We start from the raw sequence: 22406 nt of genomic DNA, 5'->3' as shown, positions 1-22406 counted from the left end.
GTCAGTGCGGTACTTGCAGATTGAATACAATGTTATCCAATTTGTAGATTACCAAAGTAGATGGTAATTGTTAAGCGCAAACATTTAGGTATGCAATGCAATATTAACCCTATGCTGCCAGGTGGCATGTATATACATGCCATGGTTGTTGTGGACAAAGTAGCAGGAAGCATCATATCAAGACAATTCCCACAGTCATTGGATGGAGCTTGTTTATCTGCAATAGTAGTGGCATTGTTTCTATGGTAAAACTTTTGGGTAATAGCACCTACAGTGAAGGTAAACCTTCAAAATCTTTATATTCTTAAAAATCATATCGAAATACAAGCTTTTACATGTCTGATGTTACTTGCAAACTACAGAACGAGCCAGGCACAAACTGAGGAAAATGTTGATTGCGCCAACCCCCCCACGATATCCACTTGCCAAACATTTTTAACGAGCGTAATTGGATTAAGCAGCATCTGTGCTGCATATTTTATGTTCCTCACCTTAACCCCATAATATTGGGTCTTGTCACTAACCTATGTAAAATGATACACTTACCACCATCACAAAAAAAAGCTATTGCTCTGTAACCAAGTAATGTAAAGAGGCAAAATGGATACCAGACTGTTTCAGAAGACAATCCTTTATATCTTCTTTACACACAAGATTAGTAGTTCTGTACTGATGGTAACTATCAGCTGGGTAAAAAATTCTAAATGTCTGTCTGATATAGTAACCACTTATAAATAAAACCTGAGCTCATCAATTATCTACAATATTCAAAACACGTGGAGGATAATATAAAGACAACATCAACGTTTACATATATATTCATAAATATAAAGTAACAGAAAGTTCAAATCTGCTCTTTTAAATACAAAAAGAATGAAGACACAAGGACAAAATGTAACCCCTTTGGGACAAAACACCAGTTGACACTGTGCCAACATTCATTAAGGTGATGCCAACAAATGATGACAATATTTCTGTATTTCGTCACTACTCTGGCCAAGACAATATCTAATATCATCTGCACATCAAAATAAAATATTACTTTGCTCTTAGCTGTTAGACTTTTTTTTAATGGCATATACTTGTTTCATTTCAGTTTCTTTGGAATGATCTAACATTTTGATTCTTTTGTCTTTTTGGAACACTGGAAAAAAAAAATATTTGGAGTATCCCAGTGGGGTTTGAAAAAAAAACAACATTCTGAATATAAATAAATTTCATATAAGGGATGACTAGACTCCTCTTGATATTCAATTTTATTTTTAGCAGAGCCAAATTCATTGAGTTGTGTCAATACTGCCTCATGTTGGCATCCGTTCTATCACTTTGGTTCACCTAATACAACAGCAATCTACTCCTACTCCTCCAAAAAATGATTTCCGAGAGTATTCCAAGTGCCTGGTCTTTACTTGGCCTTTCCTTGAGCAGCAACAGCCTCCATAGCCTTCCTGACTGTCTCTTCATCACCAAGGAACTTCATAGAAACAACAGGTTTGATGTTCTCGTCGAGTTCGTAAACGAAGGGGATGCCAGTTGGGAGATTCAGACCCATGATGGCTTCATCAGACATTGCTGTTCATAAAAAGGTATCAATTAACCACTTTAAGCATAGTATTTAGGATACAAATGTTAAACCCTACAATCTGGAAGACATTATGGTCCCATCATGGAAAAATCTGGGTTGAGGGCTGTGTGATGTGAAAATGCCATCATTGGACAAAATGGCCACAGGCCAAAAAGACTCGCCATTGCATAAACCTCTTGGAATGTGATTTGACTCATACAGCACTTAGAAGGGGGCTTTAGCATTATTTCCAGTGATAAATGAATGTGGAATGTAACATGTGTAAGCTGTAACTGGAAGAGTTTTCCACTGTGACCAGTGGCACAGGTTGTATTACAGAAAATTGAAAAAATAAAAAATGTGACACAAATAATCAAAGTTCCATATTTTTATTTATATATTTATTTATTTCACCGAGATATTTACTACATAGAGAGATTATATGGAGTCTTTGCAAGGAAAATAAGCTATTTCCATCTGGATAAAGCTAATCAAAAGATAAGTATGGTCATTGAAAATGGAAAAAAAGCTAAAAAGGTTTACACAAAATAACTTCGCAAAGGAGAGGCACAGAGTCTTGTCACTTCTCATGGGTATTCCCATATGCCTGGCCTATGCGCCACATGGCTGTGATGTTGAATAATTATATAACCCATTGCCCGTATTTTCAGCATTGTGATTTCAGTTACGCAATCAGATCCAACGGGTTAATAATAGATAACTGACATTGCCTAAACAACCGAAAATATAATCAGATATACCTTACCAAGTTTGCCAATATAAAAAAGTAAACTGCTAAATATTAGAGAAATGACCCTCTGGATGTGGCTTAGTATTTCTTTATAATACTAACAACCTAATGCCTTCTAATCAAGTAAGGTCTTCAAGCATTATTACAAAAAATAAATAAGAATAAAAAAATAATAATAATGATAAAAAAAAATAATAAACAAGTAAATAAATAAAATAAATAGAAATATTTCCTTACCGTCCAGATGCTTAACAATGCCACGGAGTGAGTTGCCATGAGCAGCAATGAGAATCTTCTTGCCAGCTTTCATTGCAGGCACAATGGTCTCATTCCAGTAGGGCAGTGTGCGGGCAATGGTCCTGGAGTGAAAAGAATGGATTTGTTACTCAAAGCTTAAGCAAAGACTCTAATAAAAATGTAGGCTTGCAGTATAACAGCAAGATAAATCCTTTTAAAATTTATAAAAAGTTTATCATATTCCAGTATCAGTTGAAAACCAAATGGATAAAACTATCTATTTCAATTTATCATATGGAATTACTCATTTATAATTCTTCATATAAAAGTGATAATGCCATTATTTATTTCTTATCTTAAGATATTAATATTATGGTCACAGACAGGATGATATACATCCCATGTCCATTGTAATTTTAGCTTATTTATTGTTGACTTAATTACGTCAACTGTTGATCCTACCTACCTTACATATAAGGTATGTGTTTTTTGGATAGATTCTATTTTATTTTCTATCATTAAAATTTTAACATTATAATAATCATCTTGTCAATAATAACCATGATAGTATCAATATCACAATAATTTGAAACCAAAACATTTTTCAGAAAATTCAATGAATGGTGAAATCAGGTGTGGTCAGGTAGGGTCTACAAACTAACTCTTTAACCCCTAAAATGTGGAAGATGTGACCATCATGTCATGAAAAAAATTGGTTTGAGGGGCAGGTGACATGAACATACTATCATAGAAGAATCTCACTGTGGGCCAAGGTGATGCGAACCTGCAATCATGAGCATTTTAGCTCTAGGCCAGCATGACTTGAGAGACTTGCCATGAGTGCACAAACCTCTTGAAGGGTTATTAGACTAATTTGTCATTTGCATTATTTCCATTGACAAACAAGTGTGGAATGTAATATCCATGAGCTATGACTCATGGACATTACACTTCCCCGGAGTGCTAGCTCCAGCGAAGATGCTATTTCCATACTCAAGATCCTATATGGCAGTGCAGGTTGTAATATAGAAACTTGAATATTATGAAAAAAAAAATTAAAGTGATGAATAACAAAATATTATTATTATTTCTCTGAGTCACAGACTACCTACAAAAAATGATTTAGAATCTGTGCAAGCAAGAAAAATGGCATAAAAGCTATAAAGCACTTATGCAGTAAAGAGGAAATAACATTGCAAAGGGGAGGCATGGAGTCTTGTCACCACACATGAGTATTAATGTGCACCTGGCCTACAAGCTGCACACATGTCAAGAGTGCCTGCTTACGAAGGTCTAATGCATGTATTATGGCCTATAATGATGGCACTGTAGTATCTGAATCCAATGTGTTCACAAATTCACAAAAAACTACATAAATCTATAACAGTATACAACAGGAGTATCAAAGAATTTGTTTTTTACTCACAGTTTCAGAGACTCAAACATGGGAAATTCTGCCTTGGAGGGGCCATCAGCATAGCGAGGATCCTCAATGATCTCCTTGTAGTGAGGGTTGGATTCATCCATTGGGGGAGGTGGAATGTCAAAGCTGCGGCGCCAGATCTTGACCTAAAACAAAAAATATTTAGATATTTCTACTTGTTTTTACTTCCAAGACTTTATACTGCCCTTTGATTCTATCTGCAAGTCCACAATCTTCCACAACAGATATCAAACTCGAACTATAATAACCCAGTCCATTCTTTAGTCCTGTTTATTTCTTACTTATTACATAATACTGATATCGTTCCTCCAAATTTTATATCACTTAATCTATGCTAATCAATTTCTGTTGTTGTGCTTGCAGGAATCAATTAACCTAAATAAAGGCAGGTGAAATAAAATGAATAGAGACAAAGGAATAGGGAAAATATCAAGAACAAGAAAAGAAAAGAAAAAGAATATGAAAACAGTCATTAAGCCTGAAAAAGGGAATAAATTTAGAAGACCTGGAAAGAGAAAAGAAAATAGGATCATACACAAAACAAAACAAAAAACAAAACAAAAAAAGTGAAAAAATAACCTCAATAGCACTTAAAAATCTAAAAGATAAAATATTAAATAAACAGAAATTATTTAAAAACAAATCTAAAGAAAATAAATAAAGAAAAAACTACTATGAAAACCAAAACATACAATGAAAAAACGGGAAAAAGGGGAAAAAATGAAATAATTAGAAGAGATTCAATCCATTTTGGCACATCCTCATTGGTATTCATGCATTTCTAAATGAATCATCAGTATAAATGACTAGTAAACAATTTTCTGTGTCAACAACTAAGAATTTGAATGAACAAAGTGGCTAAACAGTGTCTAATAAAAATTTAAAGGTGTCTATAATTTCTGACCCAATATTAGTTACATTAACATTATATGGAATTTACACCTGCAATTTACCTAATACCTCTTACACACCAAAACACTTAAAAGACCCTAAACTCTGGGAGTAAATATGGTTACTTCGTGAGGAGGCAGTTTTTACGCTCATTTCCATGCCATATATGCATCAACTCCTAATTTGTAGCTCCATTACAAACATGTATAGTATTGTGATGCTTTAGAATGATTTTTTAAACCTAAATTCCTAAAAATGCATGATTAAAGTTTGCATAGTAGAAGGGTATGCTGTGACCGGTATGCAATTATGATGGCATGACAAACATGTGCTCAGTAAACCAGTCAATCTCAGCATGGCATGCTGAGTTTGATATACACTGATTGATTTTAATCCCTGTGTGTATTTGATGTATTCAGTTTACCATATTTTTGGTTACGGAATTTGGTGAAAATCATATCTTGACCTCAAATTTTGGCAAAAATCATGGACAATCATATACAGCAATCAAATATATAGCTATTTATTAGTCATCTGCCATAAAACTACTATAAACTAAACTTTCACTCTAAAAAATCTTAAGAAGGAAATATATTAATATTTGGGATAATCATACAACAGGGATGATGAAAAGCAATCTAACCTGCTCCTCTCCGTGCTTCTGGGCTGTCTCTGCCTTGTTCAGTCCAGTAAGACCACCATAGTGACGTTCATTGAGGCGCCACGTCTTGGAGATAGGGATGTTTGTCTGGCCAATCTCATTGAGAATGATATCAAGGGTCTTGTTGGCTCTTGTGAGGACTGAGGTGAAGGCAATGTCAAATTTGAAGTTGGCCTCCTTCAGAGCCTTGCCGGCAGCATGGGCTTCAGCCACACCTGGTAAAGGAGATGGGCATGGTTATTGTTATCACCATGTTAACAAATGCATTCATTAAAAAAAAGAGCTTTGCTTATTCATTATATATTTAGGATTTCTTGGATAATGGTTAAAAAACAAACTGAAGAGAAATTCATTACTAGAAAGGATGAAAATCATGTGCTTTTTTAATTTCATCAAAGTAGTCTTTCCTCAACATGTTCAAATAATAAAAAAAATACCTGCTGATAAAATTCCTAATTCCAAAAAACTATGACATTTCGTATGACATATTTCAATAAATCCTTGGTGAGAAAGTACTTTAGACAGGGGAAACTAACAAAGTGGGAATGATGAAACTAATGGAATAGAAATAATGAAATACAATATTACACACAATTTCTTCCACTTCCATAAATCCAGATAAATAAAAGATAAAATCATCAAAGATACTTCATTTTCTTAAGTGGAAAATCTATATGCAAAAACACAAAATATGGCCCCTCAAAATCCCTCATTTAGCACTAAATGAGAGATGCTAACCATGCCTGCTATGGACCTATGAGGCCTTCTTCATTAGTGCAATGGCAATACTTTATCATTATTATCATTATAATAATGATAAAATTTCCTCCATATCCCCCTCAAAATGACAAGCTCTGAAATGTCAAACCTGAAAGTGCGAAATGCACGATAAGTGTATAGATAAATCTTAAAAAACAAATGAAGTATAACAATATTAATAAAAGACCTTTAAAGCAGACGATGTGGGAAATAGGTGGTAACTTGTTTTTTTGCATCAAGCGAGTGTACTTAGCTGCTGGAACACTGAGTGGACTTAGGCTGTGATCGAGACCTTCCGCTACCCTTTTCTTTTATTTGTGGCGTTACCATTCGTGTCTGCAGAATATTTCTTGTACCAACCACAATTACCTTTTGTCCTTTACAAGAATATCATCTTCAATTTGCCCTTACTTAGTACGGCCATACCGTACAGACTTTCCAATTCCACACATCACCAAAAATTGTTGGGGAGAGAAAAATATATAATGGAAAATTCCATTTTCTCAAGAATTATCATGAAAAGCTGACATTGACTCTGTAGTATGCAGCTTTCCAGGAGAATTTCTTGTCAGGAATTCTTCACATGGTTTATAACTAATCCATAACTGCCACTCCCACCCCCTCCCCCCTCCATCCACCCATCAGCTGCTTGCAAATCAATGACTGCAAGCTTTATTTATTGTTATTTTTATTTCTATTTATTTTTATCATCATTATTATCAACATTATCATCACTATCATAACTAGTTGTTCCATGGTGGGTAACCTTCATAAATAAGAGCATGTTTATCTAATTCCTATAAAAAGAGGAAAAAATCTATACAAATTCTGCAACATGATACATTTGAAAATAACAAATACTAATTTCCTTCAATACTGAATAACAATTTTCTTAATGTACAAGGTAAAAAGTAATTCTAATAATAGAAACAAACCAAATCTTCCAGAAATATACAGAGACAGTAAAGTAAAGTAAAGTAAAAAAAAAAAAAAAAAAATCATCATCATCATCATCCATTCACCAAACACTCAACCAAATAATCGATCTTTGCCTTCGGAGATCCCTTCGTTCACCCACAGAATAGTATTGGGGGGAAAACACTTTCCACTGAAGGGCGTGAAAGAGGTCACCTTCAGGCACGTCATGGAAGAATACTGTCATTTCCGGCGAATGGTGTGGAAAGGGAAATCTGTGCAATCATCGGTATCTTTCCATTCTGTCGGCAATGATTTTTCCCCTTCTAATGCGTTCTGTTTTGGGTGTGGGAGGAATGATGAACTCCTACGTGAGGAAAATGATGTACGTGAGATGTACATTGTATACAATGGTGAAGTGGGTTGCATCATTCGCTATCGTAACCTATGAGATCTGCCTACACTTTGACCTTCAATATACCGATAATATAAACTTTAAAACGACTCGATAACCACAGCCCCTTAAAGATAGCTTAGCAATAGGGGAAAGCTAAAAACAAGAGCCATTCAACTCGAAATAGCTCTTAGAAAGGGAAAGGAAAACCGCTTGTAAGTTCACCTTGTTCAGACAGCATAGCGTCGTGCCAGCCGCAGAATTTGTTCAATTTGTTCCACTCGCTCTCGCCGTGGCGGATCATCACAATCTGGTACTTGGCCATTTCGAGGAGCTTGTGGGTGCCGGAGCCGATAGAACGGAGAGAAGCGATCCTGAGGAGGCGAGAGACCCAACTGGTGCAGGAAGCGAGTCGCCGGCTGGGGTGCGTCGTCTGCCCTCGCCGTCGTCCGCTGCGACCTTCAACGTCCTCGTGCCGCTGCCAGATGCCGCAGCCGGGAACCCTTAGGATCGAATGCTATTTCGGGAGGCTCTAACGCCCTTTCGAAAAATTATGCCCGGTTAGATTTTTACCTAGGGACATTGGGCGGTGACGTGTCATTTTACAGACGTGCCGATAGGTTTCTATAAAGTAAATATTTGCTTCGTTGCCGTGCCGTCATGGCAACGATGCACGTTGGCACATCCACCGAAAATCGGAATTTTTCTCATACATTTGATCTTGTAACCAATTGCGGGCTTCATTCATAATGAAACCTTTTACTCCATTATCTTTGATGGATTTATTCTCAGAGGCCTGTAAAAAAAACTTTTCTTGCGTAGTCTCATCCTTGCAATACCATGAAATTTATTGATTATCAGCCTCCGTTCACGCTGCTAAGGTAGGCTCTCAATCTGATTGACACAAGTTGTTGCAATTTGTTTGTTTATAAATAAAGCAATTGTTGCTGCCCCAGGATAAACTCGAGGGAGCTTAGGAAATCATCGTACATCAGGCAAACGACGTTTCAGTATATGCAATTCCATTATTTTGCGGTTTTATCGTGCACTCGCCTTGAATTCTCCGTCAAACAGCTCAGTCCTATGTGCATGAGAAACGTCCCATTCTAGAAGGGTTTTTGAATTATCATAGGGCAATCAATCACCTTTATCGCTTATGACATTCAAGTAGCATAGAAATATATTTTTCTATTTAAAGGTCAGGTAGCGTATAATTACACGCCCAAAATAAGTGTAGAATTCTTTAGTTTATCATCGTTTCCCGTTAGTCTTCCCTATTCTACATTTCTGCTCAAGCTGGTATTTGTCATTCACCTCTTATTCACATTGGACGAGCGTATTTCCGATTGCTCGAAAGCCTGTAAGCATTCCAAGGTTTGAGATTTGATATGCAGAATCATCTTAATCCAGCGTATCACATTGCATTCAATTGTGGTTATCCCCCCCCCCCCCGGTTTTTTGTGCCAAGTAGTTATTCTTCACCGACTGGTATTTTAAATTCCGGAACTTAAGTTGTGGGGAATCATCCTGTTTAATTCATTACTGCCTTACGAGGGTTTTTGCGGATTTCGTCAGTATGTTGTTAAATCCATGTTTTTTTTGGAAATTAAGTACTATCAGATTTGAAATAACTTTAAAATTACTAATCCAAGGAACAGGACTGGAATAATTATAAACGGAGACTGGTGTAGAGGTTATTGAAAATCAGGTGTAGGTTTTATTCATCTTTATTTATTTATTATTATTTTTTTAAGTTGAGCAGAATGCCATCCGCTTGCACCAACAGGGTAGGAACTGAAAATGAAAAAAAAAAAAAAATTATAAAGTTGCATTTACAAAATACAATAATCTGGTTAGAAAATCTAACCCCTCAGCCGCACGGTACAGGATCACGCAGGAAAACATGTAATGTAATTCTAAAACTGGTGAAATGGTACCAACCGGTTATCAAGAAATGTACCGTCTACTATATACTCTGAAGATATCAGAGTATGCAATAGATAGTTTATTTCTCAATATACAATATAGTACCAAACCATCCATTTTAAAATAATGAACAGGTTCATCCCATCATCAAATTATGTATCCATCATTGGTCTGCTTAACTTGACATGCTGATAATCTTTAGTGTATCGCCACATGTATTTACAAGTACTGAAATATCAACTTACACTTGGTACAAATGTATAGGATTTGTTTACTCGAGCCGTTTAGTAAAAAAGGTCCAGCAGCCACAAATATACCTGAAAAGAATATTTTTAATGAAGCACAATTTCCACTTTATTCTTTGCAGCTATATAAAATTCTTTCAGAGGTAGTGACGAGTTTGATTTCACATTTAAATCAGAATACTTAAGGTTGTACATCATGATGTGAACGTGCCAATGATCAAAGCTTTAGTGCTTACCATAGTTTTTTCATTTAACCTTCCCATCTTCCAGAAATTCAGAAATAACCTGCAAAGACAAAGCAGAATTTTAGACAAAACACAATATCCTCTAATATAATTAAATTATTCATATACACCTTCAATCAGCAGTAGCTAGTAGTGATCAGGAATCACACTTTTCTTTATTCATCACTTCAAGTAGATTCGATTCTTAAGTTTATTAACTATATAAATCTCAGTTTATAGCATACCTTTCCTCCACTCTTTACACACCACTGCTTGTCGAGCTGTAACAAATTCAGATTAATACAAATGAAACCATAGAACCAATAAAATAAAAATCTCTTGTCAAGCTTCGTTCAGATTTAAAATTTACTTTCACAAGTATTCAGAGAGTACACTAGGGATCATCATTTTTTAATTTGAAAACCTTTAAAGTAATCTATACAAACCTGAAATACAGCAAGCCTTCATCTTTGCAGGACCATTTGAAGTTCCTGTAAAAAAAAGGAATGTTATTATACAAATATAATAACCCTTAAGATGTATACATGTGTATTATACTCAGAGATCTTGGTGGAAAGTAATCAGTCAAATCATAAGTAGCAAATGGGGTCATCCTAGTAGTCATGGACATTTTTTTTTTTTTTTTTTTTAAGTTTAAACAAATACACACCTTTATTCCCTGCTCCCATGCATACTTGAGAAGTGTAGTTGGTTCAGAGCTGTTATCCCATCCTGATTTACAAGAAAATTCATTAGAAACACCACATCAGAATTTTACACATTTCTTCTTTTAACATCATATCAGAGATCTTGGTGGAAAGTAATCACGGATCAGAAGTAGCAAATATTATCATCAGGTTGCATTTACTTAAGCATTCTTGGCAGTAAGTCCTTTACTCACCTGATGACTGGATAATTTAAGGATCACTAGCAAATCTGTTGGGCAAGGAAATAAAATTATTAAGGCATATTCAGGCTTTGACTGAACATATTGACTTAAAGACCTCAGATCTTGGTGGAAGTAATATTTTATCATTATCCATCAATTACTTAATATCATCATACAATTCTATCTAAAAGTACTTTTAAAACCACTTTCTTCCACATGTTCCAAGATCTTCAAAATTATAGGAACATGAAAGTGATATGAATGGAGTAGATAGCTTGGAGTGTGGTAGGGAAGTCAGTTGGATTTGTTTTAAGAGTACTTTTATAAATTAAAAATGGTTGCTTACCTTAAGGATGTACAGCAGTTTTCATCTTGAAAATACAAATGAAGACTAGTGCAAAATCCATATAGCTACATCCATCCCAAGTATACTACTTCTGCAATGCAAATTTATTATAATTAGAGTAATATCTAAGCAATAGCATTCTTAAAGATTGAAGATAAATATATCAGTTCAGCATAAGTTTTCTGCATACTTTCCTCTGATCTGGTGCCAAAATATTCATCATGTTCTATTTCTCCCCATTGTATGGTACATTAAAATACTTCTGAACCACTAATCCAGATTACTTGGTAAAAAAATGCACTTAACACTTACTAACCTTAATATATTTCACATTAAGCTGGTAACACCATGTAAACTAGAATAAAAAAAGTAAGCCATTAGAGAGCTTGAACAGTTTTTGGTCAAATTTATGTAATCATGCATTATATCAGTGACCACGAAAATCATCTATGAATATTCAGGGATGATTAATTTATGCATCACTTTGTCGAGAACTAGTTTTATAAACAGGTTCCAATACATACCATTCCTTATGGAATTACAGCAGATGCCTCAGTACATCTGTAACCTGAAGTAAAAATAAGTTAATTTAGATTTTTGAAGCAAATATTCAGTTTTCTAAACTTAAATTATACACCAGGAGATTCTACATTCTTCACTAAACTACAAGCTATGAACTCGCTTAACTTTTAGGAATATTGCAATGCAAAGGTAATTTAAGTTCAGAATGGGACTAAGTTACTAACTACTAACAAATCCCTCCCTCCCATCCTTCTAGATCAACTATAATTTGCATCAAAATTTGCTCCATACAGTTTAGCCATTCATCTTGCCAAATTCATTAGTTTTTGAAGATAATTTTTTAAACAAATCATTGAAACTGCTATAAACTTCACATCACATGCAAAAGAGACCGCCTCTTAACATCTATGCAACTAAAATGAATCTGTTTACTGCTCTCAACATACAATACCATTTATCAAATATTTCATAAGGTAGGAAGGAAAAATAAAAATATGGTAATATAAAATCTGTATCTTTCCATAGTGACAAGTGAAGACTTCCCTAACCTGTCTCACCAAGGAATAGAAATTTTTCTTCTTCCACTTTCGGCGCCATATTAGCAATTGCAACCAATATGGGTTCCTATGGGAAGGAATTATATTGAATATCATGGCCCATGATTTTCATTATTATTTATCTAATCTACTTAAACTGGCTAAATATCACCAAGTTATAAAGGCAGTAGATACTTGCAGCTTTTGTATTTGGAGAAAAATCTTAAATACAAAATATATCTAAGAATGTAAACAAAATCAGTTTAATATAAATGCTTCCCAATTTCCACAAAAGTAAAAAGGCGCATGTATAAGGCTTCCAAGAAATGCTTTAGCAGATTCCTATACTTAAGCAAATTATTCCATACCGAGTTTAATCATAACTTACCATGGGCAAGCAAGACAAATTCAGTGTAGTCACTACTATCCAAGTACACAATTTCTGCAATGGAAATTTACTATAATTAGAGTAATATTCAAGCAACCTTAAAAGGCTAAAGATATATATTACTTAATTATCAGTCTAGCATAGGTATTCTGCATACTTTCCTCTGATCTGGTGCCAAAAAATTCATCATATTCTATTTCATTTCAGTTATGTCAGAAATGTATCCATATTTCCACAAATTCCAATAAAATTGAAACAACTTACCATAGGCAAGTCCCGCAACTTAAAATCACCATACTGGAAAAAAAATAAATCTTTACAGATAAGAACTTACAGTCTATAATCTATATTTCATGTACTGTATTAAAAAATAAATAAATCCACAATGCAGATTGTGTATTTTACAAGAGCAAGTTTGTTCCTAATCCAATGGAGACCAAAAGTATAGGTTAACTTAACATCTCACCCTTGGAAAAGGGTTTCTTCTACTTCCACTTGACGGCCAGAAAGAAACAATTTCCTTCCTGGTGCTTTTGGGAAGGGAATACTTTTAATAAATCTTTAATATGAAGTGTTACGTCAAACATCTATATTTCTGACAATACAGTATTTGCCATGATGCATGCTTTTCAACTTTTAAGGAGTTGAAAAGCATGCCACTGAATAAAAGATTTACAAGAGATCTTCCCCACTTCCTAGATAAAATTTGAAGCAAATCTACCCTATATCAACTCGCCATTGAAAACTATTGAAATTACTGGGAGAGCAACATGGTTACAAAGTTACCACTAAACCTACATGTTCAGCAGCTGCTGCTATTTTGCCACTTCTCTGCAATTCTCTTCTCGCATTTCCCCTGCATTTCTGTAATGAAGAAAGCCTTTCTTGAGAGGCAATAACAGATTTTTATACCCAATATAAACATTCAATGTTACACATTGTCCCTTGTTCCATTGCGACAATTGGCACTTTTCACTAATCATCTCACCCAGGAACAGAAGTTACTCTTCTTCCTCTTTCGGCACCGCATTAGTAATTGCAACCAACATGGTTTCCTATGGGAAGGTATTGAACTTTCAATAGGCATGTACTTTTGATATGCCATTACATACCTTTTCTAAGGGTGTGGTGGTACACTTCTCCTGCATCATCTCGCACTTTGAAGGGCTTCTAAAAGAAAATTTTTCCAAAATTAGGATTTGTATATAGATTTATGTACCTAAAATGTACCAAATTTCAATCTAATTTAATCGTTGTCTCTAATCCAATTTGAGACCAAAAGTATGTATTAACTATCATCTCAGGCTTGGAAAAGGCTTTTTATCTACTTCCACTTGACGGCCAGAATGGAATAATTTCAATTCTGGTGCTTTTGGGAAGGCAATAATACTAAAAGTATTCACATCCAAGGTAACAAGCATCTATATTTAAATTCCATTTATGCAAAGCATTCTGATAATTTTAGCTATAAAGTCTTCTGCGGCATGGTTTGTAAACAGGAGAGTACTCACTGAAAGTGAATGGTATGTAAGGAAGTTATCACTAGTAAATTAAATTCAAATACAAAGTCATTTCACCTGTACTTAAAATTACACATTCTACCGAATAACAAAACCTATCATTCATCAAACCAGTGCTTACCTGTGTTTTATGCAGCAGGAGTTAAATTTCTGGTCAAGTTTACTGCTCCCATCACAGGGATTCCTGAAAAGATGTCAAAATACTATTAAATGTATAAAAGAGGGAAGAGGGAGGGTATTAATGCAACATTTTTATATAATTTTGTCTCTTGTTCCATTGCGATAATCGGCACTTTCCACTGATCATCTCACCCAGGAAAAGAAGTTACTCTCCTTCCTCCTTCGGCACCGCATTAGTAATTGCAACCAACATGGTTTCCTATGGGAAGGTAAAATTACAAGACAGTTATTGCAAACATTACATACCTTTGATCTGAGATTCAGCAGTATTGGTCTTCAACCCAATCGATATGCCTCCAACTTCACCTTCTGGAAGATAAAAAATCATTTTATAGAGCTTTCTATCTCATATCAGTCCATTACTGTAAAATGGTCAAATCATGTGTTCCAACTGCAATTGCAACAATGTATAACAGAAGGAAGGGGGAGGGTATTAATACATCATTTTATACAATTTTGTCCCTTGTTCCATTGCGACAATCGGCACTTTTCACTGATCATCTCACCCAGGAAAAGAAGTTACTCTCCTTCCTCCTTCGGCACCGCATTAGTAATTGCAACCAACATGGTTTCCTATGGGAAGGTAAAATTACAAGACAGTTATTGCAAACATTACATACCTTTGATCTATGAGATTCAGCAGTATTGGTCTTCAACCCAATCAATATGCCTCCAACTTCACCTTCTGGAAGATAAAAAAATCATTTAATAGAGCATTCCATCTCATATCAGAGTCCATTACTGTAAATCATTAAATTATAATTTGTTCCAACTACCATTGCGACAAAGAGCACTTTCAACTCAATATCTCACCCTGGAACAGGATTTACTCTACTTCCTCTTTCGGCGCCATACAAGCAAGTACAACTAACATGGGTTCCTATGGGAAGATATGTTTCTAGTTTACTGATAGCATAATTTATAGGAAATTAATACTAACCAGCACTTCATTCTTCAGGTTTGACAAATTTTGCTTGTATGAAGATCCTTTGCGCATCAATGCCTTCCTTCTTATTGACAGTTTGACGTGTAACATAGGAATTATTGGCAGTTACAAATCCTGCACCTTCGAACAACTGAGAAAGCTCCTCCTCCGTAAAGTAATATGCCCTAAAAGGAAAGATTTACATTAGTAACAATTTCAACTGAGGATAGTCCTCAAATACATAAATTTTGAATTTCTTATGAGAATCTACATCACCTTACAAATCATAAGCAATAGGTACTAACCTAGTACCATCCTGTCGCACATATAGACGCTCCCCAAGTTTGCTCCCCGGCCCAAACCTCAACATAGCCATGTCATACAAGCCATAGTCGCGGACTAGCACCATGCCTCCTGGTCGCAGGCATCGGTACAAGTTTGAAATGGCAGCTTGGAATTTGTCAGGATGCAAGGCCGAAAGGACAAAAATCAAGCTTACAATGTCCACAGTATGGTTGGTCTTTTCAAGCAATTCATCCTGAAAACAGGAGAAATTTTCTTGCATTATAATTTTGAAACCAGTAGATCTTCTAAATTCTCATTCACAGTTTTTAGTCCCAATATAAATTCTAGTTATGGACTCACCTCTGTAATGTCACAGTGGAATGCACAAACTTTAGTTTCATCATACAGAGGATGGCTCTGCACAAATTCAATTGCTCTGGGGGAGAAGTCACATGCATACACAAAAAGGTTCAGGCCATCTTCCAACAGTGGATAGAAGAAATTTCCAACTCCACAACCAACCTATTGACAAGAAATAAAATATAGAGTAAATATATATAAAATAGATTAAATATAAAAATAAGTAATATAATTCAAATAACTTCTTATTCAAATATTTCAACACTTAAATTAGTATCAAATACAAAGTCAAATACATTACTCACCTCTAACAATGTTCTTTTCACAGCACCGTCTCCTATAAGGTCTTGAAACTCCCGGGTTGTCCAATGCCGATCTTTGAAAAACCTTCAAAATGAAAGAAGTTTACTTAATACAGTTGCTAATAATTCAGATGCTATTAATACTTCATGTACCTGCTAAGTTTATTCTCAGGACAATCAGCATCATGCATACCTAGTTTCATTGCGCTTGTAAAACTTGTCCCAATTTTTTGCTGCTTCTTGCTCTAGTTTCTTTTGCAGGAATTCAGAGAGCAATCCACGCGACTCCTGCTGTTTCAGCTTCTGCTGCTCCTCTGGGGTCAGGGAGCGGAGGTGGTGCCCGAGTGCCCCACTTTCTGGGCAAGCCATCACTGAGAGTGAAAGGTGGGTCTACTTTAGAGGATTCATCTGTAAAATCAAGCATTTCCAAGTAAATATTAAAAATAATGTAAGAGTAAGGAATGCATAGATAGCTTATAATTTTTGCACTTCCAAACAACTGAAAAATTAAAATTAATATCTAAAATGAGGGAGAGGGAGAGAGGTAGAAGATGTTCAGGTCAAGAAGGAAACATGGTGGGCATGAGAGCACGTTCATGAAAGAACATTTGAAAGTTGTATTTTGACGATTTATAATAGTACATGTGAATAAAAATATACTCACTGGCTTCCAGAACTGGGAAGGCTTGGCCAATGTTCTGTAATGCACAGAAAAGAATATTAATCCCATATCTTGTAGCAACCAAGACCAAAAACTTGCAAATCAATAATCAGCTCCGAAACATTTAACATTATAAATTCTATATGGCACTATGTTTTCATCAGTCTATTGCATAGAGTAAGTAAATACATTGTGAAATCAAGATACTTGCCTCTAGTGTAGCATTTCGACACTATTCAAGAAGTCACAGAACTCCTGAAAGTGAATGAAAGCCTATTTGATATACAATGGTATTTTCTGTAGAAGAGTAACAGTTCAGACCAAAGTATCTCAGTTTTTCAAAGTAGCGCCAAAAATAAAAAGTGAAAAAACAGAAAAACAACATTTCCCGGTTATATATGTAATCATATTTTAAAAAATAAGAACTATTCTGGGATGTAACGTAAAAAAAAAAAAATACGGGTTGCTATAACGGTACTCGACCACGTGGTACGTTCCTCGATTCATTAATTATCAATAAATAATGAATAGAAATCTTGCCCCGTTGTTACGTGAATACAATTGTACTTTTTAAGTTGGATTACTTTAAAAAACAAAGCATTAGATAAAAAGCATTAGCTAGGTGTGGAAAGAGCCTTGTAGCATTAAAATATATATTGAAGTAAATATTTCTAGTTATGAAAAAACTCTTTAGAACCAAGGATGTAACACCACTCAAAACTTGCGACAATTAGAAGGCAAATACTACACTGAAACCATATGAATAGTAAATAAATTACTTTTACGTAATTCTTAAAATCGCTCCTGGACAAGATCCCAGTAAGGACACCTTAGCAACCGCACATCTTTCGTTTCGTAATCGGTGAACATCCACCATATGGGTACATAATAATCAATGGCGATAAGTGAATCGCCTTCTACACGTGTTGAACTACTAGTTAGGACACGTGTACAAGCAACTTACCAATAGAATTTCTAGATTCCACAGATTCTAGATTTCTCGGGAGATGAGGGAGAGGACTTTCTCTTTAGCCTGCGAGGACCGAGTGGCCGATTCTCTTCGTCTTGCTTACGTCACTTCCTCGCTCGCACTCATTTCATGCCGCGCACTACCAGATAATCGTTAATAAACGTTTATTATCCCTCTTTCGACGATATTTAAGACAATTATTTACACAAATATGATCTGAAATATAATATCGGCCATTTTCAGTCCTTTTAGAGTAAATATAAAAATAAATCGTCTTTCAAAAATAGTAAAAGGCGGTCAAATGAATAGGTAACTCACCTCCTCCGATCTTGGAAGACGTGTACCAATGAGAGAGCAGAACTAGATGTGACGTCAACCAATCGAAATTCACCCAGTGGTACCACGTGGTCTAAATTGACCAATCAGAGAGCTCCACGAGACTTTGCAGACGATACATGTATCCCAACGCAAGCTTAGGACGCCGAGTGTCATTCACCGACAGAGGGAGGAAAGACGTACACTGAGTGAAGTTCTGTGATTACTTGTGATTGAATCTACGTGATTCATACAGTGGTCTTTTAAACGACGTAAGTATTAGTGTTTTATTGTTTGTGATGCTGGGCTGGTGTTGCAAAAGCGAATATGCAAATATTTTAACGTGATTTCTCGACTTTGGGTTTCCGAGGAAAGATTACCGGCACAACATTGTTAAGGTTAGAAAAATGTCGGTTGCATCTAATTATATCCAATTCCTTATTGTTCATGGTAAATTGCAAATATTTGTAACTATATTCCATGCAGGGAAAAGCACAAAATTAAAATGTTTAACGAATTGAGGGGCGGGGTGTGGGCGTAGGCAGATTCGAGAACCTCCTAGAAATATCGTATTTCCTGGCCCATTCCCTTTAGTGGTAACTATTAATACCCTCTAAACGTTAATCATAAGTACTTTCTGGATATGCCTGGTTATTAAAAATATCACATATGATCAAAAATGCGGTAAAGCTGTTCAGCAGGGGATGTACCGGCTTCACCTGTCAAAGTCATCATGTGTGAATTATAACCTCGGGGAAAACGCTAATTTTAGCATGAACAGACTACAACAAGGTCATTGGCCCCAGATTTCTTCAGCAACATATGTTACTCTTTTTCGCGTGGCAAATGACAACCGGAAGTTTAAAACACCCGTCAAGTAGGGCGTGTGACGTCAGCAGGTGGTCAACCTAACGGGATAAGTCGGTCCCTCGTTGGCGTCGGGAATGCTTAGGTGTCAGGGTGGTTGTCCATGTGTCGCTTGAGGAGGAAGTTTAACTATCGTACCTCTTTATATTTTAGGGGTAATATGGGTTAGGAATTGGTGAATGACAGCTTTGCTACACCAATATCAGCCTTAAAGTTAAATTGCTGGATTTTTTTTTTTAAGTGAATTAGTTGCTAAGCTAGTATGTAGCTGCTGTTAAGGACTTGTTTACTTTGCAGTTAATTAATATTTTTTTTTCTCTTGCAGACAATGAGGTGTTGGACTGCATTAGCAGCAATCGCTGCCGTCATGGCAGTGGCTGCAACGGCGAAGGACAAGAAGGAAGAAGTTGGAACGGTCATTGGTATCGACTTGGGAACAACGTATTCATGGTAAGTTTGTATAGTTATCAGATACCAAATTTCATAGTTTTATTGTATACTTTTGTGTACTTTGCATATATCGTGCATATGATTTTTCCAATATTAAAAAATATCCCCCTCCCCCTCCAGCGTTGGTGTGTTCAAGAATGGACGAGTCGAGATCATTGCCAACGACCAGGGTAACCGCATCACCCCCTCTTACGTCGCCTTCACCGCCGACGGCGAGCGTCTGATTGGTGATTCTGCAAAGAACCAGCTGACGACCAACCCCGAGAACACCGTGTTCGATGCCAAGCGTCTCATCGGACGAGAATGGACCGACAAGTCCGTCCAGCACGACATCCAGTTCTTCCCCTTCAAAGTGATCAACAAGAACGACAAGCCACACATCAAGGTCTCCACCACCCAGGGTGAGAAGGTGTTTGCTGCGGAGGAGATCTCCGCCATGGTGCTGGGCAAGATGAAGGAGACGGCTGAAGCTTACCTAGGCAAGACAGTGACCCATGCTGTTGTCACTGTCCCTGCCTACTTCAACGATGCTCAACGTCAGGCCACCAAGGACGCTGGCACCATCGCCGGCCTCACCGTCATGAGGATCATCAACGAACCCACAGCCGCTGCCATCGCCTACGGCATTGACAAGAAGGACGGCGAGAAGAACATCCTGGTCTTCGATCTGGGTGGCGGAACTTTCGACGTCTCCCTCCTCACCATCGACTCCGGTGTGTTTGAGGTCGTGGCCACCAACGGAGACACTCATCTTGGAGGCGAGGACTTCGATCAGCGAGTTATGGACCACTTCATCAAGCTGTACAAGAAAAAGAAGGGCAAGGACATCAGGAAGGACAACCGTGCCGTACAGAAGCTCCGTCGTGAAGTGGAGAAGGCCAAGCGCTCCCTCTCCTCCAGCCACCAGGTCAGGATTGAAATCGAATCCTTCTTCGAGGGTGATGACTTCTCGGAGACTCTCACCCGTGCCAAGTTCGAGGAGCTGAACATGGATCTCTTCAGGTCCACCATGAAGCCCGTGCAGAAGGTGCTGGAAGATTCAGACCTCCAGAAGAAGGAAATTGACGAGATTGTCCTTGTCGGTGGTTCCACTCGTATCCCCAAGATTCAGCAGCTGGTGAAAGAATTCTTCGGTGGCAAGGAGCCATCCCGAGGCATCAACCCGGACGAGGCTGTGGCTTACGGTGCTGCTGTCCAGGCTGGCGTGCTCTCGGGTGAGGATGACACCAACGACCTCGTGCTGCTTGACGTTAACCCCCTGACCCTGGGTATTGAGACTGTGGGAGGTGTCATGACAAAGCTGATCCCTCGCAACACTGTCATCCCTACCAAGAAGTCCCAGATCTTCTCCACTGCCTCTGACAACCAACACACTGTCACTATCCAGGTGTTCGAAGGTGAACGTCCCATGACCAAGGATAACCACATCCTTGGAAAGTTCGACTTGACTGGCATCCCCCCAGCCCCTCGTGGTGTCCCTCAGATCGAGGTGACCTTCGAGATTGATGCCAACGGTATCCTGCAAGTGTCTGCTGAAGACAAGGGCACAGGAAACAAGGAAAAGATTACCATCACCAACGATCAGAATCGTCTCACCCCTGAGGATATTGAGCGTATGATCAAGGACGCGGAAGTGTTCGCTGACGAGGACAAGAAGCTGAAGGAGCGAGTTGAATCGAGGAATGAACTCGAGTCCTATGCCTACAGTCTCAAGAACCAGATTAACGACAAGGAAAAGCTTGGAGCCAAGCTTTCCGATGAGGATAAGGAGAAAATGGAGGAAGCCATTGAAGAGAAGATCAAATGGCTCGAAGACAACCCCGAGTCAGACGCAGAGGACTACAAGACCCAAAAGAAGGAACTGGAAGACGTCGTCCAGCCCATCATCACCAAGCTTTACCAACAGAGTGGCGAAGCGCCTCCTCCAACAGAAGACGGTGAAGATTATGAAAAGGACGAATTGTAGATTTTTATATGGGGGCATTAGACGTACCATAATTTATTCTCCTTATGAACGGGGGAGCATATTGCATGGAAAGAATAGTTTTTCATCTTCATCATGTTAATATAGTACTCAGCTAGTTGTCATCTCATCTGTGTGAGAGTTGGGTAAACAAGAAATGCATTTTTTTTCTGTATGTTTCTGCACAATTTCATTCCAAGTGTGAATGCAATAGGATGTATGGTTTCTATAATAAATTATAAAACATTAAATTTACTTGTTATATAACCTGTATTCACAAGATAAATGACATTGACTACTAAAAGGAAAAATTCATATGAAAAAGCAACACATCTGTAGTTAAATATACTCAGCATTTCTACTGTATTACAAACTTTAAGTATCTTTTAAAATAGAAAACTGCAGTGACCTAAGCTCAGGAAAGCTACCTGAACTTATGTAATCCACAAGAATTACTTGCCTTTACTCATTCGATACTTTGTTTCGTTAAGTGTACACCGATATATTTACCAATTTTATTGTTGAAGAGAAGCTTCGTATTATATCTTTCTCTAAATTTAATACCGCACGTGTCTGGCAAGTACGCAAATTTTAACTTGCATACATTAGTGTAAGGGTTTATGTAGAAGTCATAAATGGACATACGGGGAATGGCGCTTGTGGTTTGGAGTACTTTGACAATTAACTGGGGTTTCTCCGAATGTTTTGTGGTGTTGGTGGTGAGGGGGGTGGGGGGGTTAGGCCTACCGTCTGTGAGGCACGGGCAAAATGCTGTGGATTCGCACATGTATTGGCAACATTTTACAAACCCTAGTAATTCTTAGTATATATATTTATAGAATACGTAATTCGTTCTTGCATGTACATATTTGTAATAAGAATTAAAGTCGTGCTAATGTTAAAACAGATGTGTACA

The 22406-nt window shown here is 37.0% G+C and overlaps 3 protein-coding genes across 13 annotated transcripts; 1 reads left to right on the top strand and 2 right to left on the bottom strand.

Annotated features, from left to right (window-relative positions):
- Positions 1–800: 800 nt before the first annotated feature.
- LOC113818926 (phosphoglycerate mutase 2) lies at positions 801–9068 on the bottom strand. The gene is made up of 5 exons (XM_027371137.2): positions 7842–9068; positions 5531–5763; positions 3979–4121; positions 2553–2674; positions 801–1572 (listed from the first exon to the last, which is right to left on the bottom strand). The coding sequence occupies exons 1-5, from the start codon at positions 7939–7941 to the stop codon at positions 1406–1408; spliced, it is 765 nt and encodes a 254-aa protein (XP_027226938.1). The 5' UTR covers positions 7942–9068; the 3' UTR covers positions 801–1405.
- A 259-nt stretch (positions 9069–9327) lies between these two features.
- Positions 9328–18027, bottom strand: LOC113815716 (tRNA N(3)-methylcytidine methyltransferase METTL6-like). Of its 10 annotated transcripts, XM_070138463.1 has the most exons (26): positions 17890–18027; positions 17137–17180; positions 16929–16962; positions 16458–16635; positions 16268–16349; positions 15963–16124; positions 15623–15855; positions 15333–15502; positions 15013–15077; positions 14639–14701; positions 14334–14396; positions 13805–13862; positions 13491–13556; positions 13159–13222; positions 12957–12989; positions 12693–12746; positions 11771–11814; positions 11563–11601; positions 11247–11337; positions 10913–10947; positions 10682–10743; positions 10458–10502; positions 10257–10292; positions 10024–10072; positions 9788–9859; positions 9328–9410 (listed from the first exon to the last, which is right to left on the bottom strand). In XM_070138463.1, coding segments are annotated over exons 3-8 (819 nt in total). In that variant the 5' UTR covers positions 16930–16962; positions 17137–17180; positions 17890–18027; the 3' UTR covers positions 9328–9410; positions 9788–9859; positions 10024–10072; positions 10257–10292; positions 10458–10502; positions 10682–10743; positions 10913–10947; positions 11247–11337; positions 11563–11601; positions 11771–11814; positions 12693–12746; positions 12957–12989; positions 13159–13222; positions 13491–13556; positions 13805–13862; positions 14334–14396; positions 14639–14701; positions 15013–15077; positions 15333–15339. The 10 variants fall into 10 exon arrangements, with proteins under 10 accessions (XP_069994564.1, XP_069994566.1, XP_069994561.1 ...); XM_070138465.1 differs by lacking the exon at positions 13159–13222 and having other exon boundaries at positions 16458–16672; XM_070138460.1 differs by lacking the exon at positions 13159–13222.
- A 314-nt stretch (positions 18028–18341) lies between these two features.
- On the top strand, positions 18342–21741 carry Hsc70-3 (heat shock protein 70 cognate 3). 2 transcript variants are annotated; one of them, XM_027371138.2, is made up of 3 exons: positions 18342–18482; positions 19403–19527; positions 19648–21741. In XM_027371138.2, exons 2-3 carry the CDS (start codon positions 19406–19408, stop codon positions 21491–21493), a joined length of 1968 nt encoding a protein of 655 aa, XP_027226939.2. In that variant the 5' UTR covers positions 18342–18482; positions 19403–19405; the 3' UTR covers positions 21494–21741. The 2 variants fall into 2 exon arrangements, with proteins under 2 accessions (XP_027226939.2, XP_069994558.1); XM_070138457.1 differs by lacking the exon at positions 18342–18482 and adding an exon at positions 18585–18608.
- The last annotated feature ends 665 nt before the right edge of the window (positions 21742–22406 follow it).

The sequence above is a fragment of the Penaeus vannamei genome, chromosome 24, assembly GCF_042767895.1.
Source record: "Penaeus vannamei isolate JL-2024 chromosome 24, ASM4276789v1, whole genome shotgun sequence".
Classification (NCBI taxonomy): domain Eukaryota; kingdom Metazoa; phylum Arthropoda; class Malacostraca; order Decapoda; family Penaeidae; genus Penaeus; species Penaeus vannamei.
This window is presented reverse-complemented; position numbering and strand designations above follow the sequence as displayed.